At 45.0% G+C, this 24,615-nt stretch overlaps 1 protein-coding gene across 11 annotated transcripts in view; it reads left to right on the top strand.

Moving 5' to 3' along the window:
* The first annotated feature begins 570 nt into the window (after positions 1 to 570).
* LOC115206335 (synergin gamma) overlaps positions 571 to 24,615 on the top strand; it is a 43,951-nt gene continuing 19,906 nt past the window's right edge. For 3 of the 11 annotated variants that reach the window (XM_029773147.1, XM_029773146.1, XM_029773143.1), the window contains exons 1-16: positions 571 to 620; positions 6,041 to 6,081; positions 8,148 to 8,281; positions 10,346 to 10,473; positions 10,609 to 10,714; positions 10,878 to 10,992; positions 11,633 to 11,977; positions 13,381 to 13,659; positions 15,218 to 15,283; positions 15,452 to 15,648; positions 17,924 to 18,196; positions 18,383 to 18,519; positions 19,194 to 19,309; positions 19,550 to 19,615; positions 20,128 to 20,160; positions 20,821 to 21,819. In XM_029773147.1, the coding sequence (XP_029629007.1) occupies positions 586 to 620; positions 6,041 to 6,081; positions 8,148 to 8,281; positions 10,346 to 10,473; positions 10,609 to 10,714; positions 10,878 to 10,992; positions 11,633 to 11,977; positions 13,381 to 13,659; positions 15,218 to 15,283; positions 15,452 to 15,648; positions 17,924 to 18,196; positions 18,383 to 18,519; positions 19,194 to 19,309; positions 19,550 to 19,615; positions 20,128 to 20,160; positions 20,821 to 21,819 (3,070 nt within the window). In that variant the 5' untranslated portion in view covers positions 571 to 585. The remainder of the gene's footprint in view (positions 621 to 6,040; positions 6,082 to 8,147; positions 8,282 to 10,345; positions 10,474 to 10,608; positions 10,715 to 10,877; positions 10,993 to 11,632; positions 11,978 to 13,380; positions 13,660 to 15,217; positions 15,284 to 15,451; positions 15,649 to 17,923; positions 18,197 to 18,382; positions 18,520 to 19,193; positions 19,310 to 19,549; positions 19,616 to 20,127; positions 20,161 to 20,820; positions 21,820 to 24,615) is intronic. The other 8 variants (XM_029773153.1, XM_029773151.1, XM_029773144.1 and 5 more) reach the window with 7 other exon arrangements.

Raw genomic sequence — 24,615 nt, 5'->3', positions numbered from 1 at the left:
CTTATCAATTAGGAAGACTGAGGGGTCAAGTCAATTGAACCCATGTTGCAGTAGGCCTATCCACGAAGATAACTTTTCCCATGTCATCAAATAAAATCAGAGCGTTTGAGGGACTGAAAAAACACCATGATCGATGCATGTGTTGAACTGACAGTATTTAAGTAAAACACACATATTGCAAACCTTGCAGAGGCAGGTTTAATTCTATCCAGCCCAGGACAGGGTTATAATGTCAGTGATATGGAAGACCCAGGGAAATTAATCATCAGCATTGACTTAGTGACATTTATTAATCTTTTATTTATCTAAAATCAAAAATACTTTGGAAATGTGGGACTATTTGAAAGGTTTGTCTTGTGATATGAGAAGCATATAATCAAGACAGGTACACAATTTACATATTTACTGTAAACTTTCCAAGAGCCTTGGCATCATGTTCCATGGACGCAATGCCAAACATTTTAGTGAGCTTGACAGAAGCACCACAGCGACATCTTGTGGAGGAGAAACAACAGTGACCCGGAAGATCCGTCACACACCGTCACTGCCGACGACATCTTTCTGTCACAGACCAATGTTATCAAGATGGCGTTACGGCCAGGATCTGGGGGAGGTGGCAGGTACTTATTTTCTGTCTGTATAAATATATAAGAAACGAGTCAATTATTTGTCTCACGGTATTCTGCACTTGACAACTGCGGTTTAAATTTACACACGGAATAGCGAGTGAAGAATGAGCGTTGCAATACGTTAGGCGAGGCAGGCTAGCCATACAGCTAATAATGCTAGATGCCTAAGTTAGCTAGCTATCATAGGAATGCAGCTTTTTAGTGAAGTGTTAACGGTTAGATGTATTGACACATCTTTGCTGGCTGTCGAATAATAATAACAAATAATGTGTTCTAGTTTATATAAAGCGTATTTGCAGCACAGTAATGTAGTTAGCTAACTAGCCATCCAGCTAACGTTAGCGAGTAGCTAGATCAGCTGAGTTGTCAGATGTTGTTTGCTAGCTAACGCTAGTTGCTTGTGCAAGCAGCCCAGGTATGGATTGGCAGGCTAAGCGGATTCGATAGCTGAACACACTGTCATCTTTAGATTGTTGGATTGAGCTGACTAGCTAGCGAGCTAACATAGCCCGAGCTAATAAGGACGGTAACAACTAACGTTACGTCAGAGTATCCACACTGCACACATTCTCCCCAACCTCCTTCAATGGTGATGGTGCTTTCAAGACAACAGGGAACTTGTAAAAAACTGAGGTCAAATCATGCTAATATCCCATAAGATGTTATCCCCTAAACATTCAAGCACTAAAGCAGCTAACCTGTGCTGCCATGGTGAATCTTCTTGGACAAAGCTGATGTCTGATCAGGTGTTGGATGACATCATGAAGCAAGCGGCCATGCCCTCATGCTTTCAGTGGCCAAATCCAGGCTTGATCATGATCTCATCACACCTGCATATAGCCTAGATCTCGTTTTTGCCCCCATGAAAGATACATCCTCTCTGCTTAGACTAAAAATACTTTTGCTTTTCTGATCTTTGCTTCTGGTCTGATGTCATTATAATACAACTAATGTAGTTCAGTCAGTCAGATCTATCAGTCATGTCTTAACACTAGAACCGCTATAGGCCAACGGCCACTGACGTTTGATTTTGTAAATTAAACAAATTGGCCCAAAAAGAATGCAAGGTCCTGAGCCTTCCCTAACTTTTCCTAAATGTTTCTATTTTACATTGCTCATTTGTTAGGATTTTTAAATCACAAACAGAAAAGTATTTAGAGACTTTTTACCCATTTTTCCCCCGCCTATTCCCAATGCGCTGTAGAACGTTGTTACCCAGCCAGGCGCTAATGAGTCTCTCACTCACTGAATTCATGATAATTGTGCACATTACTTCACAACTGAATTTAAATCAGCGTTGACGCTTATGTTTATAGCAAAACATTTGACCAGACTCCTTGCGGGTTGATATGATTTTCTTTTACATTTATTGTACTGGAAACGAAAACATGCTACGTGTTGCAGTAGGCCTTTAGAATAATGCTAAATATATAATTGACTATCTAGTGGATGAGCAAGGGGAAACAAACGATGCCAGTCAGCCACTAAGCAAAGACTAGTAACATAATAAATGTAAAATATGCTATTCTGTTTTCTTTTAAATTCATTTTCTTATTTACACAATGTTTCTTTTGACCTACCAAAATGAAAATTATAATGGAGTTCTTTGTGATGGAACTAGTGGTTTTTCGTTTTTACTTAGAGCCTAAAGTAACATAAACGAATGAAAATGCTATTATGTTCTTTTGAAAGAATCATTTTTTAGTTTTCTAATGTGACCTAAGACCTTTATAAACAACCAAATTCTTCTTCTTCCGATAGCATTATATGAAATGTATTTATTAGACTGTTAGAATGTTAATGTGTCAAAAATGTACTTCAGGCTTATGTTTTTTTAATTGTTATATTTTACATGGATATATTTCCACAAATATTTATTCATGCAATTCATGCTTTACAATTGTTTATGCGCTATTTATCAAGTCTAGGTGCTTATGTTTGCGCACCTTGCGGGTTGATGTGAATCTGATGATTATGCTAAAGAGGATGGCCGGCAACGTTCTCAACTTTCTCTAGTGGGTACTTATAGGCTGAAAGGCCAGGCGGTTATCATGTTAAACCTGAGCTGCTGTAGTGAAATAAAGCCTTTGCTTTAAATCTCCTCTCAGTTTTTAGCGATTGGTGTAGAGGTCTATGAGAAATGGTAAATATTTAGTAAAATCTTGAGTCCTGCATGAGCCTGTTGATATTGGTGAAGCAGCAGCTCGCCCTACATTGGACTTGAAAAGGCTATCCTCATGACTTTTTCATCAGCAGCTTCGGCCTGAGCTGAGCGGTGTGAATAATTCATGTCTGCCTGCTACATGCCTCTGGACCCGACCAGCCAGGTGATACGGATACTGGTGCTGGAGAAACCAAATAGCTTTAGATTAGGCTGGGCCTACAGATTAGGTTGGCCAGTGTAGCCTATGTTTCTCTAGTACTATTGGTATTATTCAGGCCTCGCCCCCTTCTCTATTAGTTAGCTGTCTACACCCAACGTGCTGGCTAGTGGTCTCAGATCAGCGAACGTGACCATGGCTAGCTGTGCATAGCTCTGCTGGGTGTGTGTGATTGTGTTAGTGTGTGGTGAAGGCTGTGCGATGTGGTGGACATACTACTTGATGACAGAATGTGACACACTGAGCCAGGGACGAGGAGCAGGCGCTGTGCTGGCAAGCTAGCCTGAAATTAATGAAACCCATCCTGATCCCAGGCTGTCAACAGTAGCCAGAGGCGTGAGTCTACTCTTCACTCGCCCTGCTGCCTGGCATAGCACTCTGAGGATGTGTCACAAATGGCACCCTGTTACCTATGTAGTGCACTACTTTTGACCAGAAAGTCTCACACATCATGGGACTAGCACACCGCTTTGGGCTCCCGAGTGGCACAGCGGTCTAAGGCACTGCATCTCAGTGCTAGAGGCGTCACTACAGACACCCTGGTTCGAATCCAGGCTGTATCACAACTGGCCGTGATTGGGAGTCCCATAGGCCGGCGCACAATTGGCCAGCGTTGTCTGGGTTTGGCCGGTATAGGCCGTCATTGTAAATAAGAATTGGTTCTTAACTGACTTGCCTAGTTAAATAAAGGTTAAATAAGTAAAAAAATCAAAATGAGGCCTATAGGGAGTTGCGATAGGAGAGCTGTAATGTACAACAGGTATGAGCTACATTTTGGAGTTGTGTTGAGCTTGTGGGAAAAGCTCAGCTATATGTAGCATTCATCTTCATTTAAAGTGCTTTGATGGGTGAGACTGAGAAATTGTACTTGGATGAATTGCTCAAGACAGGGTTAAGTGTTATTTAATAGGTTCATAGTTAAGTATCATATTAAAGCTGAGCTGTTTAATCAGACTTTGGGAGGGTACATGACTGGTGCTGGTGCTTCCAGACTTTCACTATGCACTTTATTTATTCATTATGTCCAAAATGCCAAAAGAATGAAAGACTTGCAGAAATATGGTTTACATTAGGTTGCAGTGCAGTCAGTGCACATTGCAGTAGATGGATGCATTACATAATTTAAGGCTCATATGAGGAGTTCATTGATGTTGAAAGATCAGTGCTTCTGTTTAAATTCGTTACCAGAGTGAAAAGGAGAAGGCACATTAGGTCTAATGATACACACGGATCTGCTAGGCTAGTTACTGTGGTAGAAACACCTGTATGCATGTGGTAGAAGCACCTGTATGCATGTGGTAGAAGCACCTGTATGCATGTGGTAGAAGCACCTGTATGCATGTGGTAGAAGCACCTGTATGCATGTGGTAGAAGCACCTGTATGCATGTGGCATGGCCCAAGCCTTAAATTAGCCCAACAATGTTGGTTGTATCAATGAACACAGGCCTTGTACAATGCAATGGCCTATACAGAGCCCACAGCTGGTATCACTGGCACTGCTGATCTCACTCTGGGTTAATCTGCACTGTTGTTCCAGGGGGTTTCATTTGCTGTGGTTGCGTAGAATAGCGCTGCTATGAAAGCTCTGTAAAGCTACAGGCTAAATCTGAGGCAGAACAGATGCCACCAGAATGTCTCACTCCACATCAAGCCCAGGTTAAGGGAAAGCATCCTGGTTTTGTTAATGCATTGTATTATTACATTTGTAAACAAAGGGATACTGTTTTTTTCTAATTATAATTATATGATTCTGGCATCCTAAAATAGAAAAACAAAGTTTTTGTCTCGCATGGCATTTTGGTACCATTAGGAAAGGATTATTTTGACAGGATGGGGAAAAAACAGAGCTTGCAAGTGCTATTTGGATGGATTCATGGATTTGCCTGAAATGGCAATTGTAAAGTGAAGCTCCAAGGTCCAGTGTACTGCTCTGTAGGATGGACTGGGCTAGTGGGCTTACCTGGGTATTAGTAGTCTCTCTGGATGTTCAGGTGTTATGATGGGCAGCAGGTAGACTAAAGCTGTCTGCTTTCATCCTCATCCATCTCTTTTCTCCTCCAGCATCAGTAGGACCATAGAGCCAGTGAGAGGAGGAGTCAGACAAGAAGCAGACTGCATCAAAGTTCCAAGCTGGCCTTATTGACTCTTTATCCCTCTCTCTTACCTAATTCTCTGACACAGTCTGTTCTTAGAATCTAGTCTGTCTTTGTGTTTCTATAGATAAATACGTTTCTATAGATTCCTGCTCTTGTCTCCATTTCCCTGCCGTGTCCTGATCGACACAGATTCTCCATCAATTACAGCACATGAAACGACCACTGACGTGCATTGCCTTTAAAATCTTCATGTCTAGCTGTTATTACTTAACCACTATGGAAAATTACAGAGCATGGGTATGCTAGGAGAAGCATTCCAGAACGACTGTTTTCAGAGGAGCTCATTCCCTGATCGATAAGTGTTCTTCTGAGCAACAGCAAAGGGTTATTGGATAGATTTTTCTTCCTGCCTGTCAGGTTTAGTGTTCGCGGTCAATGCAATATTTATTCATGCGTTCCCTGGAAAGCAGTGAGCTAGAACAATAAGGACCACACTGGATTCAAGTCCAGGCTGCCTAGCCGAACAGAAAAGTGTCCAAAATATACAGACAGAACAGAAACAGGGAGGCTAGGTATTGCCACATTACCATACAGTTGCATGTTAATTATTTGACTTTCTCTCCGTGCCATTGTAAGGAAATCATATCCAATCTCCAGCTCTGGTAATGCTTTGTGATGTGAATGATGACTCCGTTGTTAAAATGATAGCTATTGTGTCACATTGTTTATAGTCAGACAAATGATTGGTGTGAACTGATAATGCTCCATTTGCTGAATGATTTTCGGTGAATAGCCCAATCTTTCCTACTTTTATGCGATAGCCTATTGTGAGTGACAGTTGAATGATTTCAGCCTAGATGTTCTCTATTAGTCTTCCCTTTAGGCTAGTCTCTAGCTGTGTTATTGACCTGTGTTTTTCCTTCTCTCCTGCAGTTTTATTTATCCTGTTGGAGGGGGCCTGGGACCGCCACAAGGTGAGTCATCCTGCACTCTACGTCCCACATGGCACCCTATACCCTATTTAGTGCAGTACTTTTGACCAGTAGTGCACTATATAGGGAATAGTGTGCCATTTGTGATGCGTCCTGTCAGTCAGCGGTACTTTTCCAGATCTACCCGGGCACTTCACTCTCTTATGTGCCCTGGTTTTTGGATTCAGTAAATAGGCCTAACCAATAACTCATAATGATGTTTATCAGAGTAAAGTCAGTTCAGATGTGCAGTCTGCGCTATCATCAACAACATCCGTCAAATACAATACATAGGACATAAACCTAGGGCCTATCTGTTTGTAATAGTTTATTAGGTAATGGGGATATTTCATCATCTCACATTGGCAGTGTGATAGTAAGCTCTGGAATTGACCTTGATGACTTAACAATACTAAGCGTTGGTCATTACCCATGACAACTCTCTGGTATCATGTAGCTTATGTTGTAGCTGTGTTATGTATAAGGTGTTTGTTGAGTTTACAATGACACTCTTCATAAACAAACTAGGGCTGGGCGAAATGGCCTAAAAATCACATCTCGATTTTCTTCAAATTTATGGGCGATTCACTAAATATATCTTGATTTACAAAAACATTTTTGTCTTTAAATGAGCGTTGTTGTATAATTAAAGGTAAAATACACTGCATTTAAAACAGTCAGCAATAATCTAATGAATTCAGGACTAAATATAAGCCTTCCACAACCATAAGACCCTCTAATCATTTCATTATTTGATTCAAATAGTTTAACTTGCTTTTTGTTGCAATAATTACTTTTCTGGCTTTCAAGTCTGTCTATGAAAATGCAATTTTTGGTTCCAAATGTAACTAGAATATGTACAATGCGTATTGACTAGTAATGACTGACTTCTTGTAGCAGGCATTAGGCAATGGAGAATGAACACAGGTCTCATCAACAACCTCCCTCATGCCAGCTAATCTTTATATTTCAAGTTTAGCCAACTTGAATCTATTTCCTAGCTAACAAAGTTGAACAATCGAATTGTTATTAACTCACCCTTCTGTCTGTCTCCAACTGTTTGAACAGCATGCTAGCCTTTCCACTTTGTTCAGATGTTGAAATCAAGTGGCCTACCTTATTTCTCAGAATGACAACGAGCTGGCAATTCCTTATATAATGTGTTTTATGGTTCTAAAACACAGACTAGACAGATAGTATAACAGTCGTTGGCTAAAATGCTGCTACCGGTACGTGGTACCAATGCCGCGTTGCGACAAACTGAGCATTCATTTTCCAGAATCAATTTTCATTGATCGTCTCGTTTTAGTAGTGTCTGCTCATCGTGCAATTTGACTAGTTGAGGCATAAAAAGGATATCGTTTGAAAAGTTATACAGATCTCTGGTGTAAATGGGGAAGGCGCACACAGCACAGAGGAGTGAAAGCGAGGAGACTAAAAATACAACATGAGAACAAGCTCATAAACACGAAAAATAACAAAACATCGATTCTTGCGATACAGGCATTTGGAATATCGTGCAAAAACGTAAAACAAACACACACCGTTGTGGCTGTGTTAGGGGTCCTTAGATGTTTCAGCAAATACGCATCAGAATGCATGCAGCACTTTGTTTGGATGATCCGTAACCCATTATTCAGCCTGGTTGGGGCGTTATATGGTAAATCATGTGGCGGCTCCAGGAGGACTGTCAGCCAGAGCATCTGTGCAAACAAACACACTCTCTCTAGTTCTATTCCCTGATACTCCTCTGTTTTGCTCTGAGCTGTTACAGCACTCCACTCACACTGGCAAAACAGATTGGGTTGTTGCTGAGCTTCTGTTTACTCTTCACTGTCCAGGAAATGTGTTTGCAATAATAATATACTGCACAATGTACGTCTAGTCTATATCCAATAACACACTCCAGTCCAGTTGGGCCAACTCTACTTATATTGTCCTCTTTGACACTACATGTTCATGCTTTAGTGACTACATGTTATCTTTATGGTTTGCAACAAACCTTTGTCAGTGTAGCCTTTTGCAGAGCTTGTGGTGTGACTGTACATGTGTGGTGTGTTTTCGTCCAGGCATGATGCCCATACAGCAGCAGCAACAACAGGGATTCCCTGGTATGGTCCATGTCCAGATGCAGCCCAACATGCAAGGGATGATGGGAATGAACTTCGGAGTCCAGATGCCTCCTGGTGCCATGCCTATGCAGGTGTGTTGTGTGTGCGTGCACGGGTGTGTGTATTTGAATGCAATGGCCACAACATATTCCTTTCATTACCCTAGAGTGAAAGGTATTCTGTTTTACGTTACTGTCTCTTTGGTCCTCTGAGGTATTAAATAAGCCAAAAGAAGAAGAAGGGCAAGACCATCTCTCCTGTAATGCTGCTCTTTATAAGAGAGCAGACTGCCTCAAGCTACCTCTCTCTTTCAGGCTAGACATTTAGAAGAAGAAGCACTTTGCAGGGCATTGCCTCATCCTTACCAAATCCTCTGCCTTTATCTCTCTCTCTTTCAGGCTAGACATTTAGAAGAAGAAGCACTTTGCAGGGCATTGCCTCATCCTTACCAAATCCTCTGCCTTTATCTCTCTCTCTTTCAGGCTAGACATTTAGAAGAAGGAGCACTTTGCAGGGCATTGCCTCATCCTTACCAAATCCTCTGCCTTTATCTCTCTCTCTTTCAGGCTAGACATTTAGAAGAAGGAGCACTTTGCAGGGCATTGCCTCATCCTTACCAAATCCTCTGCCTTTATCTCTCTCTCTTTCAGGCTAGACATTTAGAAGAAGGAGCACTTTGCAGGGCATTGCCTCATCCTTACCAAATCCTCAGCCTTTATCTTTCTCTCTTTCAGGCTAGACATTTAGAAGAAGGAGCACTTTGCAGGGCATTGCCTCATCCTTACCAAATCCTCAGCCTTTATCTCTCTCTCTTTCAGGCTAGACATTTAGAAGAAGGAGCACTTTGCAGGGCATTGCCTCATCCTTACCAAATCCTCTGCCTTTATCTCTCTCTCTCTCTTTCAGGCTAGACATTTAGAAGAAGGAGCACTTTGCAGGGCATTGCCTCATCCTTACCAAATCCTCTGCCTTTATCTCTCTCTCTTTCAGGCTAGACATTTAGAAGAAGGAGCACTTTGCAGGGCATTGCCTCATCCTTACCAAATCCTCAGCCTTTATCTCTCTCTCTTTCAGGCTAGACATTTAGAAGGAGCACTTTGCAGGGCATTGCCTCATCCTTACCAAATCCTCTGCCTTTATCTCTCTCTCTTTCAGGCTAGACATTTAGAAGAAGGAGCACTTTGCAGGGCATTGCCTCATCCTTACCAAATCCTCTGCCTTTATCTCTCTCTCTCTTTCAGGCTAGACATTTAGAAGAAGGAGCACTTTGCAGGGCATTGCCTCATCCTTACCAAATCCTCTGCCTTTATCTCTCTCTCTTTCAGGCTAGACATTTAGAAGAAGGAGCACTTTGCAGGGCATTGCCTCATCCTTACCAAATCCTCAGCCTTTATCTCTCTCTCTTTCAGGCTAGACATTTAGAAGGAGCACTTTGCAGGGCATTGCCGCATCCTTACCAAATCCTCTGCCTTTATCTCTCTCTCTTTCAGGCTAGACATTTAGAAGAAGGAGCACTTTGCAGGGCATTGCCTCATCCTTACCAAATCCTCTGCCTTTATCTCTCTCTCTTTCAGGCTAGACATTTAGAAGAAGGAGCACTTTGCAGGGCATTGCCTCATCCTTACCAAATCCTCAGCCTTTATCTCTCTCTCTTTCAGGCTAGACATTTAGAAGAAGGAGCACTTTGCAGGGCATTGCCTCATCCTTACCAAATCCTCTGCCTTTATCTCTCTCTCTCTTTCAGGCTAGACATTTAGAAGAAGGAGCACTTTGCAGGGCATTGCCTCATCCTTACCAAATCCTCTGCCTTTATCTCTCTCTCTTTCAGGCTAGACATTTAGAAGAAGGAGCACTTTGCAGGGCATTGCCTCATCCTTACCAAATCCTCAGCCTTTATCTCTCTCTCTTTGCTCTTTCTTTTATCAAATGACAACTTTTCCTCCATTCACTGCTGAAGTGTTAGGACCTCCCTGTGTTGCATAGTGTTAATAGCACACATTATTTCCAGTCTGATTGTACTTATGTAGTGAGTTCTGTATTAAAACCACTTAGAAATGCATTGGTTTCCTGACATTGCGCTGTGATAATAATGAATGAAAGGAATGCTATGAATGCTAACGAGACCTCCGCTTTGTGTGCGTGTGTGTTCTGTGCAGGGTGGGATGTCCATGGGGATGCAGGCCCCTGGGATGCAGTTCATGGGCCAGCCGCAGTTCATGGGCATGAGGGGCCCCGGGCCCCAGTACACTGCCGACATGCAGAAACAGATGGCTGAGGAACACCAGTAAGAGTCTCTCTCTCACTGTCTCTCGCTCGCTCTTTCTCTCTCTCTCTCTCTTTCTCTCTACATGTTGTTCTGTCTGTCTATGTGGTCAGTGTGTGTGTTAGCTGTATGCTCTCTATGTGTTATGTTGTGTAGGAAGCGTCTGGAGCAGCAGCAGCGGATGCTGGAGGAGGACAGGAAGAGGAGGCAGTTTGAGGAGCAGAAACAGAAGCTGAGACTGCTGAGCAGCGTCAAACCCAAGGTGAGCCACATCATCATCATGCCTGGCTACTGCCTCAGTCCTACCCTCATCCGGTCCTAGTTCCCACACTGTGATAAGGACACATGGAGTGCAATTTAGGACGCTTCAATGCTGTCAGTTTAGATACACTCCCCTCCTGAGCCCTGCTTTGTCCCATCCACAGGGACAGATGGGGGCGAGTCGGGACGACGCGCTGGAGGCCATCAAAGGCAATCTGGACGGGTTCAGCAGAGACGCCAAGATGCACCCCACGCCATCCTCACACCCCAAGAAGCCAGGTACACTCATCAGTACAGTCATTGTCCTTCACTCTGTGTTTCCTCCGTATCTGTCCTCCAGGAGTCAGGACACAGCTCCACTCCCCTGCTGCCTGACTGAACAGCCTCCCCTGAGATTGATAAGGCTGCCTCTGGGGTGTAGGCAGACAGACAGACAGACAGACAGACAGGCAGACAAACAGGCTGGCGACAGCCAGACTATGTGACAGCAGCTGTTGCAAAGGACAGAGCAGCCTGTATCTGCCTCTGTGTCTCACAAAGATTCTAGCATACTAAGAGAGCAACATAATCTTCTGTTTTTCTATCACGTTTCACTTTGTTTTAGATCTTCAACTTGACCTACTGTGTCTCTCACTGTCATTATCTTGTGCATTACAGAAAGTTGTCTATTAACAAACATCAAACTAACCACCTTATTTATTTAGTATTAATCGATCTGACATCCTTAGTTCATATTAACTATGGACATTATCATATTTATTCATTCATATGATAAACATATTCAACAATAATTAGCTTAAGAATCCATGGTATGTTTTCTGATCCTGCACAAACTAGCCTTTGTGTCACTGCTCTAGTGCTGTGCACTGTGTCCACCTCCCGTCATCGTAGCCTGTGTTGTCTTCCTCCATTTTTACAGACTCATCGCCATCCCACTCTTCTGTCACCTCTCACTCCCCCCCCCTTGCTTTCACCAATGATGATGACGAGTTTAGTGACTTTATGCAGGGGCCTGTAGATGCCTCTTCCTCCTTCCCTTCCTCCTCCTCCCTCTTCCCCCCCTCCTCCCAGGTCCATCCCCAGTCTTTAGACCCAGGTCCTAGTCAGAGACCCTCCTTCCCCCCCTCCTCCCAGGCCCATCCCCAGTCTTTAGACCCAGGTCCTGGTCAGAGACCCTCCTCCCAGTCCCTTCCTGCCTCTGTGTCTGTTCCTACTGCCACCCAACACTCTACTGGAAACTCCAGCTCTCAATCTGCATTTCAAGGTAACAGTTTTTTTGTTTGCATCAACCTCATAAGTCAGTGTTCAGTGTTCATAATCAACCAATAACACAGTTTGGAAGATATCACCGGTGCTGCTGATGCGACGATAGGCCGTACCGCATCGGGGTGTTGAAAACCCTCTAACGTCAGACTCGGCTTGTAGTCTGTTTACTGTGTGTAAGCATACAGACGGTACGACAGATGGTCAGATTACTTAAGCCTTTAAGTTAATGCACAGTAGAAAGTAAACCGTGTGAGTGCCCAACCCAACATCCAGTTCTGTGTTACTGACATTTAGTAAAATACTCCCAGTGGCACAGGTATTTGTACCATCCAGTATGGGCTGGGACTGTTAGTGCTCACTCTGGCTGGCAGTGGCCCTGATAAGCCAGCTATAGTGAGGAAGAGATGGAAGACTCTGACAGACAGTAAACACACCAGGAGGACAGGAGACTGAGGCAGCATCCCAAATGGCACCCTATTCCCTAATGGAATGCGCTTTGAGACGCAGCCTGGCTCTTTGTGTCCCCTGCCTTGTAATCTCCTCGATCATTCGCTGTGTTCTCTGTACGGAGAAGGAGGGAGCTCTAACTGGCCTACAGAGGACACATGCCAGCCGAGAGCTGGTACGCACGCACACATCTGAATTCCGTTTTTAAATTATATATTTTTTTTTAAATCTCCAATCCTTTAAGGAGTTAGTGACCTACTTGTCTACCATCTGTAATAAGCCAATTAGGTGGTACATACATACTCTAGCAAAAAATTGACAATCATACGGCCGGATCCGGCCTGCAAGGGGGTCCAATCCGGCCCGCGGGTGGTTATTTTAAAACATATTTTAAAATGACTAAAACCAAATTGAAACACTGTAGAAATGATAATGAACCTACATTCATACAGTTTCTTGTCTGTGTCCTGCTCGCTAATAATCACCAAAATGAAAGCTAGACTGCATCGAAAATTCCAAAAACGATGGATAGAGGACTATCTTTTGCAAATTATAACACATTTTCAGTGCGGCCCTCCGGACCTCGCTGAAGACCGAATGCAGGCCCCCGGGGAAAAATGAGTTTGACTCCCCTGCTCTAGCTCTTTGATATGCTGCTAGTGCCACCGACCTAGAAACTGATAGCCTAGCCTATCTGTAGCATTCAGTAAGCGGCCAGAAGCTCCACCTAGGTGCAAAAGTTGAACATATTTGTCATGTAATGTGTGAAGCTGCTGATGCACTTCAGTTCTACACTCTTACAGTGTCCCTGAGTTTAAATTGGCATACTGAATAACAGCTGTAAAGCAATGATGGTCAGTTTCTGTGAAATCTAAATTCAATAGAACTAAGAAACAGGCAGTATGAATGGTTGGGATATCAAGCAGCTGTGTTCCTCCTCACCCACCTCTCTAGGCCCGTCCCTGGAAGAGAAACTGTTCTCCTCATGTGATTTAACGGCTGAAAAGAAGGCCCAGGTTAGCTTTAAGTCCCAGAGGACCCTGGCCCCTAACAGAGCTACAGTCTCGGCCCAGTTTCACTCCAGCACCAAGGCCCGGAACTGGGCTGAGGCTCCTGGGGACCTGAGTTCTGCCTTCACTATAGAAACACCACAACCAGAGGCACCAGCACAGGGGCCCACAGCCCCCTCACCGCAAGCCGACACCCCTCCTCCCCAAACCAGTAGTGACGGTGGTGAGAAAATAAACCATTTCTTAACAGTCTCTCTCTCTGCCTTCGATCACTGCAGAATTAACACAGCCAATGCAGAGCATGGGGCCTATCTATTTTTTCACTCTCCACTCAAGCTTATGGCCGAATGCCCCCAATTCCGCTCTCTTATTTTTCAGCAAACACTTCAACGTTGACTGATAAGACTTCAGAAAATGTGATTTTACTGTTTCTAACCCTGATACTTCCCTTGATTTTCCAATCTGTAATGGAAATCATACTAACCACCTCTGGGCTCACAGATTGGTTTGGCAAAGCTTAAAAGCTCTTGATGTCATTTATCCTGTTTTGTATGAGTCACTCATAGGGACTAGAGTGTCCCATCTCTGCCTCCTTGGGTAACTGCTTCGGGACTCCTATATAGCTGAGGAATCGTTCTGCTGGGTCTCTTCTCCATCCAGATCTCATTAGGCCTGTCTCACGCTAGCCTGCACAATGTGGAGATCCCCTGGAGGAATACCTGGCTGCTGACTAAATAATCCTCTTGTCTGTTCCTCTACTGGGGATCACTTTCCCAGAGATTGACCTCTCTCGCTCTGGCTGTGTCCCAAATGGCCCCCCGTTTTCTATATAGTATACTACTTTTCACCAGGGCCCATAGGGCTCTGTAGGTAATGGGTGTCATTTGACGCAGTCATAGAGAGACTGGCGCATGCTGCTGACTGCTTAGGTTTAACACGGATGAGATGCTACGCTTGGATTGACCCGTACCTACTGGGGTCCCGTGGGTTTAGACCTGGGGCCTCATTCTTATTCTGCATGCCACTCTGCTACTCTGCTGCTGTCTATTTGGTTTCGTTTGTTGGTCTTTTTCCTCAGTCGCTTGCTGTCTGTCATCCAGGGCAATGTAGAGGCTCCTCATCAGAGACTGGGTGAACTGTGATAGAGTTATTTAAGTGTCTGAGACGGTTGAGCTGGTCTGATGAGGGGATGATGTAGCCTAGTAGCTGCTTGAGTCAACATTTGTCATTTCGACGTACTAGTCTAAGGCATCCATTAAGGCATCTTCTTCAGTGTGTTTTAGGAGCTGCTTTTACACCTGCTGAATCAGAATTAGTACGTGGTTGCCTCATGGTTACACAGAATATTTAGATCAACGTCACTATGAATTAAAGAGAGAGGCTCCTTTATTTGTTTGATAACCCAAATCCAACCCGCTCTTCCCCCTCAGGAGCTGTCGGAGTAGTTGGTTCTGGTACAAGTACAGATGAATAGCTATATGAAGCAGCAGGAAGCTTAGGATGTGGAATCCCAAATGGCACCCTCTTCTCGTTATAGTGCACTCCTTTTGACCAGATCCATATGGGCCCTGGTTAAAGGTAGTGCGTCAGGGTGCCATTTTGGATGTGTCCTTAGTGAATCAGTGCAGAGCAGCATTACATTGCCACTCAGATCTCCAGTAGGTGGAGAATACTATACAGGCAGGCTCTGGTCGGGTGAGATGCTGAGCAGAGCAGGTAGTACACCCAGCCCTAAGTCTCTGCTTCAGCTCCTAACCTAACTGTCCCTGTGTTGCTGACAGCAGGTGTTGGTGGGTACCCTCAGCCCATGGTACCAGGCTGGCTCTACAACGACAGCCTCATCCCAGGTAAACACCTACGTTTTGGAACAGGTTTCTACCAATGATGCATGTCTATGGTGTCTACTCAGATCCTGTCCAACGCTTTCTCCATTGAGTCAGAGAACTTCCTAGTTCTACCCAGTCTTTCTGTAATATGTTTGACCTGTTGCTATGCCTTCTCTTTCTCCCTTCCAGAGATGTTCAAAAAGGTCCTGCAGTTCACCATGACTCCGGGGGGCATCGACACAGCCAAGCTCTACCCCATCCTGATGTCATCAGGCCTGCCCAGGGAAGCACTGGGCCAGATCTGGGCCTCAGCCAATCGCACCACACCTGGCATGCTGACCAAGGAGGAGCTCTACACAGTCCTGGCTCTGATTGGTGTGGCACAGGTAGGCATTTGCATCACCTTACATTTTTTAAAGGGTCAGAGTAATTAACAACAGAAAGATTTGAAGATCTGTTCTATCATTGGGGACACAAGGCCATCCTTCACTGTGATCTTTTCTTCATGTGAAGTAAAGGACAGTCCCTAATATTATGTTTCATAGCACCTTACTTCACTTCAGTAGTTAGGCCTACTGCATATTATTATGTGTGCAGTTGATCTTCCAAGAACGGTCTTACAGTCTCACCCCAGACATGTGAAAGGGAGACTGATAGTGAGGGTGGTGGTGTGACTGAGCTCAGGCAGCCAGGTGAAAGTGACTGAGTCTCTTCTCAGCCTAGTATGACAGCAGACCTCTTATCTCTCCCGGCCTGGCCCGGCCCTGTCGCTCACCAGCACCCCTGGGAGACTGACAATCCTCTGCACTGCACAACTCACTCTGCACGCCACCGCCACCTGCCACAGCGAGAATAATATCACTTATTTTGTTATGTAAGAGTCTTGAGGGAGCGCCGGCATGAGCTACATCCTTTGTACAATGATGAAAAAGATTGGGAAGCCGCCGCCAGTGATGGCTGTTAAAATGGAACTTGACTAATGAATGATTTATTTCAGCAAAACATCTGTCTGGCTCCTGCTGGATGGAATACAATTATAATAGATGATTGGGTTAGATGAAAGGAAAAGCACAATTTTCCAGTGTCACTGCTTTATAATTATGATGCACTTACAGACAGCACTGCCTATTCACTATAGGATGACAGGTGTCTTTGCGAAGTTTAATGCCCCTGTCTATGTAACTTTCTAAATGTCTAACATATGAAAATCTACATTAACGCATTAAGCAGTTACTGTGGCCTCCCGAGTGGCGCAGCGGTCTAAGGCACTGCATTGCAGTGCTAGAGGCGTCGCTACAGACCCGGGTTCGATCCTGGGCTGTATCACAACCGGCCGTGATCGGGAGTCCCATACGGCGGCGCACAATTGGCCCAGCGTCGTCCGAGTTAGGGGAGGGTTTGGCCGGGGGTGCTTTACTTGGCTCATCACGCTCTAGCGACTCCTTGTGGCAGGGCCGGGCGCCTGCAGGCTGTCCTCAGTCGTCAGTAGAATGGTGTTTCGTTCGACACATTGGTGTGGCTGGCTTCCGGGTAACCTGTTATGGACAGGAGTTCCGCTAGCGGGACCCCTAGCCAACAGCTAATGGAATAGCAGGGAGCGAAATACAAAACAGCAAAATATCATAATTCAATTTTCTCAAACAATCAACTATTTTACACCATTTTAAAGAAACTTCTCGTTAATCCAACCACATTGTCCGATTTCAAAAAGGCTTTACGGCGAAAGCATAACATTAGATTTGTGTTAGGACATCAACTTCACAAGAAAACCACACAGCCATTTTCCAAGCAAGGAGAGGCATCACAAAAACCAGAAATACAGCTAAAATGAATCACTAACCTTTGACGATCTTCATCAGATGACACTCCCAGGACTCAATGTTACACAATACATGTATGTTTTGTTCGATAAAGTTCATATTTATGTCCAAAAACCCCATTTTGAATGAGCACATCAATTTACAAAAATACTCATCATAAACGTTGATAAACTTTGCAACAGTAATTGAAAGAATTATAGATACAGCGGTTGCATTAAGGAGAAGTGTGTCAGATTTCAAAATAGCTTTACGGCGAAAGCACATTGTTCAATATTCTGAGTACAGAGCTCAGCCATCAAAGCAAGCTATACAGTTACCCGCCAAGTTCTGGAGTCAACTAAACTCAGAAATAGTATTATAAATCTTCACTTACCTTTGCTGATCTTCGTCGGAATGCACTCCCAGGACTCCCACTTCCACAAGAAATGTTAATTTTGTTCGATAAACTCCATATTTATGTCCAAATACCTCCTTTTGTTCGCGCGTTCAGATCACTATCCAAAGGCAAAATGCGTGAGCGCAAAACCATAGACGAAAAGTCAAAATGTTCCATGACCGTTCGTAGAAACATGTCAAACGGTGTTTACAATCAATCCTTAGGGTCTTTTTAACATAAATATTAGATAATATTCCAACCGGACAATAGCGTATTCATTACAGACTCTTGACTCGACTTTCGCCTCCCGAGCTCGTTGGGGAGTTGCAGCGATGAGACAAGATCAAAATTTGGGAGTAAAAGGGGGCATAAATACCTTTTTTTTTAAAAGATATATATCATCATTCAGGAGACGCAGCCTTATCTGAACCTGATCACTGATCCCTGTTCATCCCTCCCCTGCAGAGTGGTCTTCCAGCCATGAATGTGGAGATCCTGAGCCAGTTCCCCTCTCCCCCGGTGCCCAACCTGCCTGCCCTGGCTATGGCTATGGCCCCTGTCATGCCCCAGCAGCCCCAACACCAGCAGCCCATGATGACTCAGCCCCCCGTCCCCGTCCCCGTGTCCATGGCCATGCCTACCCCAGCACCAGCAGTCATGGGCAGGGCTCCTCCTGGTACTCCTCTACCCTCTGCCCAACTACCCACCAACTTCATCACCAACTTCCCACATTTGCAGGTATCACATCCAGCCAATGAGCCAACCAAGCCTCTCCATAGTATATACAGATACATGTGGTTTCATTTCACATTATGTATAATTATAGAATTTATGCCATTTAGTAGATGCTTTTATCCAAAGTAGTGTGTTCATTCATTCTGTGTTTACTCACTCATGTGTCCATCGTCTTGGTGGTGTGTTTAGGGGAAAGCAGACGATGATGAGTTCCAGGACTTCCAGGAGGCCCCCAGGGCAGGAGGAGGGGACCAGTCCTTCACTGAATTCCAGGGGGAGTCAGGGGAAACCTTCCCCACCACCACACCCTCTCTGCACCAGAACAGGTACCGTACAGACTGACTGAGTGGCTGGATCAGTGTTTGCTAGTACTTTAAATAAGATGATGCGTTCTGTATGGAAGTAAAGCTGAATACTACATGTTATACAGGTATTGTGGGTAACAAGTACATGGTCTCTTAGTTGCTTGTAATAGTCTCTCCAGCGTAACAATTGCACCTCACCATCTCTTAATGAGTTTTTTTATGTTACTTTTCAAACCCTGCGTGGGGAGTGTCCCTCAGGAAGAGGCAGCCCAAAGCCAGTTATCTTAGAAGACAAAGAACAAAGAGAATGTGGAAATAAAGGATCTCACGTCTGAGTGGCATGGTGGCCTAGTCCCTTACAATCCCCTTCCTCTCTCCCAAAAAACAAAAGCTTAATTGTTTCCTCCTCCTGATTCCCTGTGTCTTATCTGCGGGACAGTATGGTGTAAAACTGCCATGGGATTTCACCATTGTATGTGTCCAATCGACTCAGGCAGTTTAAAGGGATTAAGGTAGGGGAGATGGGTGCAGCATTGACCCCCAGACTGCGTCCAAAAATCCCTACATACATTCCCTACATACATAGCGCACTCTGGTCATAAGTAGTGCACGATATAGGCAATAGGGTGCAACTTGGGACACAGCCCCAGACTCCCCTGTGGACTGAGCATGGTGTATTGTCTGTCTATCTGCAGTGCTCCTGCCATTCTGACTCCGGTCTCTGGCTCCTCCTCGTCATCCTCTGATAAGTATGCTGTCTTCAAGCAGCTCTCTGTGGAGCAGCCTCCAGAGCCCTCTCAGCCTGTCTCAGGTACACACCCTCCTGGCCCTACAACACACCTCAACTATTCACTGCTGATACGCTCGTCCTCCACCACAACTAACACGTGTAGGAAATAGACATTGTTCATGTTGTTTGTCATAGAATACTTACCTAATAGTCTTTGTGTGGTATTGTAGTTCAGTACATTTGCTTGCCTGCCTGCCAAATATGCTGTCATTTATCATTCAGTTGAAAGCTTACCTGTTTCGTTTCTCTTTTTTGACCCAGATTTTGGCGGAGACAAATACAGTGTGTTCCGACAGCTAGAGCCACCAGGTGACAGGAAACCAGTAGGTAAGTAGAGCTCTCCCTCCTCCCTGGCTCTGGGCTGGGTCACACACACACACGCACGCACGCACGCACGCACGCACGCACGCACGCACGCACGCACACTGTTCCCAAGCCAAACCCCACAGATCCCAAGCCTTCTCTCAGAGAGTGTGTAGTGGGACTGGGCTGAGATGGTCCCTGTACTCAACAGATGGCTAGAGGAAGAAACTGACAGACCTTCAAACACAAAGTCACAGCTGCCTTGGAGGAGAAAATATGTTTGATGACTTGTTTTTGTAGGTAGACCGAAATAGCCATGTTTTCTACCTAGATTTAGACCAATGTAGAGTTGTGTAAATGGGACGGGGTTAGAGACTGAGTACCAAGAAGAATACTATTTGTATAATTTCTGAGTGCTGTGTTTGCTTTGTAGTGTGTGTGCTTTTATCTTGCGCGCATTTCCAGAGTGTTCAGTACATTCAGAAGTATCCCTGATGTAGATCTGTTTCCTGCTGCTCCCTGTTTCACTAGAACAGTTTCCGATGGGGACAGCAGCTCTCACGACTCCAGTAAGTCCTGCCTGAGTGTGATTGCAGTGACCTTTCCTGTGTGCTGCCTGCCAGGCTCATTCTCCATAATGAGCACATTAGTTCTCTCTTTCCCAGCAAAACAGAAGTGGTGTGAACACAATTTCCTGCTTCTGTCAGTGCAGCGGTGTAGCAGCCCCTACAACCACAACTTTCTCTACCCCCTTTTCCTTTGTGGTTTTCTAGGGCCCTCCTGTCATGATTGAAGTAAAATGTGTGGTTTGGGAATAAGATGCTGTTCTAAGACTTGGAAGGAAGTCTTTGTAGATTGTAGGGAGTTCTTTTCCACGGTTAGGGACTGACAGACGGCTTGTTGCATGTTGTGGTGTTGTGTGTGTCTCTGTAGAGAGCCCAGCCTGGTTTGTGTACTACTGTGTGCTGCTGCTGTTCTCTCATAGCAGTGTGTCTCTGGACTACAGCCCAGCGCAGGTCTCTCCACTGCTTGAAATTCACCACGCGCCTCTGCTATGTTACAGAGGCGTAACTAATCCGCCTCTCTCTTTCTTGTAGGATTGTGAAATTATAAAAAAATCTGGAACTGAGGCGACTGATGTTACTTTGTGTCATGCCAATGTCCTCCCTGTCTGGCTGCTGTGTTAAATGCTTTTGCAATCCTCTTCAATTGTTCTATTTGTTTCGCAGGGGAAGGATTTGCCGATTTCAAGTCTGTCAGCGTGGATGATGGCTTCACAGACTTTAAAACCGCCGACAGCATCTCTCCACTAGACCCTCCAGACCAGGCCAAGATGTTTCAGCCAGCCTTCCCTCCTGCTTTCCCTAACTCTCATTCTCTACCACAACTACAACACCAGCTACATCAACAACAACAACCAGCAGTGTCTCTCTCTCAGCCTAAAAACCCTCTCAACATGGCTGACCTGGATCTCTTCTCCTCTATGGCTCCCTCAGCCCCCACCCCTGCTGAGACCAAGCCCAGTCCCTTCCCCTCTGTGCCCCCCTCCCTAGTGCTCCCACCAGGTGGGGCCAAGCCCCCTGGGGGAGGGGCTGAGGACTTTGGCAACTTTGCCCTCTTTGGCCCCGCCTCGTCTTCTGAGGGTGCTCCTATTGGCACTGCTCTGGGAGGGGGCGTGGCAGCATCTCAGGATGACTTTGCAGACTTCATGGCTTTCGGCAGCTCTGGGGGGGAGGCCAAGGGTGAGGGGTTGAGGTCTGGAGAGGGCAGGGCAGAGGGGAGAGGAGAGACCATCATCGCTCCACAGCGGCCCCAGCAGGGCTCTGACAAGTACGACGTGTTCAAGCAGCTGTCTCTGGAGGGAGGCTTGGCGTACGACGACAACAAGGAGAGTGCCGGCGGCTCGTTTTCTTCACTCAGGAGCGAAGCAGACGACTTCGCCGACTTCCAGTCGTCCAAGTTCTGCACGGCGCTGGGGGCCTCAGAGAAGAGCCTGGTGGATAAGGTGTCAGCCTTCAAACACGGAGGCAAGGAGGACTCGGCTTCAGTTAAGTCCCTAGACCTCCCATCCATCGGGGGCAGCAGCGTGGGCAAGGAGGACTCTGAGGACGCTCTGTCAGTGCAGCTGGACATGAAGCTGTCGGACATGGGTGGAGACCTGAAGCACGTGATGTCAGACAGCTCTCTGGACCTGCCGGGCCTCTCGGCTCACCAACCCCCCGCCGCAGGTGAGGAACTAGTGCGCCTCCTCTGGTGAGGCCCCGCCCAGTCACACATAGAGAACCAATCGTAGGCCTGGCGGTGGCCTCTGTCTCCACCCTCCTCAATGCCCCTTAGTGCCCATTAAACTAGGGTTTAGACTAGAGGGCAAAGCAGTGAGCTAGCTCATCCACATTACTGCTGAATCATGAGGAGACAGTCATCTCATCACATCCACCAGTCATTCATTCCCAAACCCATCGTTACCTGGTATTAAATTCAGCATATTTATTCACCTAATATTTATTTATTATTTATTTATTTATTAAACGTATTAAGGTACTTTTGATTAATTTATTATTTATTACTAATTTGTTTAGAATTTGTAGCACAGTTAAAAAGCACAGGCCTCCTCGCCTCCTCTGATGAGAGACAGTCAGGTTGATGTGATGCAGTCATGCTGCTCTATGATACCACTGGCCTTCATTCCCTGTCTGTGCTGTCATAGCACACATCGCTCATCTCCTCAATGCACCTTTTGTCTCCCCAGTCGTGATTGTGTGTTGACTGATGCAACTAAAATGGCTGAATGCAGATTAACGCAGGGCCATGTAATGGGGATGGGCCTCTGTACAAGGAGATTTTCTTTTATTTATCACTTTCAGAATGCCCAGTTACTGTATGCTGCAGTAGGCTTTACCTTTACTCACAGCAAGCCAAATTCTTCCTCAGATGTATTATATTGATGCTTAATGCTCAGTTATCAAATCAAACATGATGATAATAAGAGGCATACAAGGAACATTTGTAAAGATGTTCCTTGAGCGTGGACATACAGTGCATTCGGAAAGTTACAGGATTATTCTAAAATTGATTAAATTGTTTTTTGTCCTCATCAATCAACATACAATACCCCATAATGACAAAGCAAAAACTGGTTTTTAGATTTGTTTGCAAAAATAAAAATAATTAAAAATAATATTACTTAGTTATGCAGACCCTTTATTCAGTACTTTGTTGAAGCACCTTTGGCAGCAATTACAGCCTCAAATCTTGTTGGGTATGACGCTACAAGCTTGGCACACCTGTTTCTTAAATTATTCTCTGCAGATCCTCTCAAGCTCTGTCAGGTTGGATGGCGTCTCACCAGAGAGGTTTGATCGGGTTCAAGTCCGGGCTCTGGCTGGGCCACTCAAAGACATTCAATGACTTGTCCCAAAGCCACTTCAGCATTGTATTGGCTGTGTGCTTAGGGTCGTTGTCCTGTTGGAAGGTGAACCATCCCAGTCTGAGGTCCTGAGCGCTCTGGAGCAGGTTTTCATCAAGGATCTCTCTATACTTTACTCTGTTAATCTTTTCCTCGATCCTGACTAGTCTCCGAGACCCTGCCGCTGAAAAACATCCCCACAGCATGATGCTGCCGCCACCATACGGCACCGTAGGGATGGTGCCAGGTTTCCTCCAGACGTGATGGTTGGCATTCAGACCAGAGTTCAATCTTGGTTTCATCAGACCAGAGCATCTTGTTTCTCATGGTCTGAAAGTCCTTTAGGTGCCTTTTTTCAACTCCAAGCGGGCTGTCATGTGTCTTTTACTGAGGAATGGCTTCCGTCTGGCCACTTTACCATAAAGGCCTGATTGATGGAGTGTTGCAGAGATTGTTGTCCTTCTTGAAGGTTCTCCCATCTCCACAGAGGAACTCTGGAGCTCTGTCAGAGTGACCATCGGGTTTTTGGTCACCTCCCTGACCAAGGCCCTTCTCCCCTGATTGCTCAGTTTGGCTGGGCGGCCAGCTTTAGGAAGAGTATTGGTGGTTCCAAACTTCTTCCGTTTAAGAATGATGGAGGCCACTGTTCTTGGGGACCTTCAATGCCGCAGAATTATTTTGGTACCCTTCCCCAGATCTGTGCCTCCACACAATCCTGTCTTGGACAATTCCTTCGACCTCATGGCTTGGTTTTTGCTCTGACATGCACCGTCTTCTGTGGGACCTTATATAGACAGGTGTGTGCCTTTCCAAATCATGTCCAATCAATAACATTTTACACAGGTGGACTCCAATCAAGTTGTAGAAACATCTCAAGGATGACCAATGGAAATAGGATTCACCTGAGCTCAATTTCGAGTCTAATAGCAAAGGGTCTGAATACTTCTATAAATAAGGTGTTCTTTTTTTATTTGCAATCATTTCTAAAATCCAGTTTTTGCTTTGTCATTGCGGGGTATTGTCTGTAGATTGATGAGGAAATGTTTTATTTAATAACTTTTAGAATAATGCTGTAACGTAACAGAATGTGGAAAAAGGGAAGGGGTCTGATTACTTTCCGAATGCACTGTACTTAAGTATTAGGTGAAAAGAAAGTATTTATGAAAAGGCAAAAAGTTTTTATGAATGGCAGAAATCACCTACAGTTTATCATATCATACAGTTTATCTTATTGCATTGAGTAAATTGTTTTGATTGCTCGTTATGTGTTGGTATGTGTGAGTGTGATTGCTTGGTTGTGTTTTGTATGTGTACGAGTGAGTTTTCCTACTGTGTGTGAGAGTACCCATATAGTATTCCTTGACACTCCCAGTGTTAGGCATCAATCTCCCATAGTGCTTTTGCTCCATCTCCCTAAACCTAAGTGGTCTCTTGGCCCTGACCCCACAAAGCCCACATCACTACAAAGAGATAAGAGGTTAGCAGACCAGGGCACTGAACCTCTAAATGGAAACACTCTCATGGAATCTAATTAGCCTTTAATGTCCAGGCATTGTCCATATCAGCACCCTTCTCCCCTCTCATGATCGTAATTAATTTACCAAGCATCTCATCTTCC

Source organism: Salmo trutta, chromosome 13, assembly GCF_901001165.1.
Source record: "Salmo trutta chromosome 13, fSalTru1.1, whole genome shotgun sequence".
Classification (NCBI taxonomy): domain Eukaryota; kingdom Metazoa; phylum Chordata; class Actinopteri; order Salmoniformes; family Salmonidae; genus Salmo; species Salmo trutta.
Note: the sequence above shows the minus strand (reverse complement) of the source record. Positions and strands in the feature narration are given on the sequence as shown.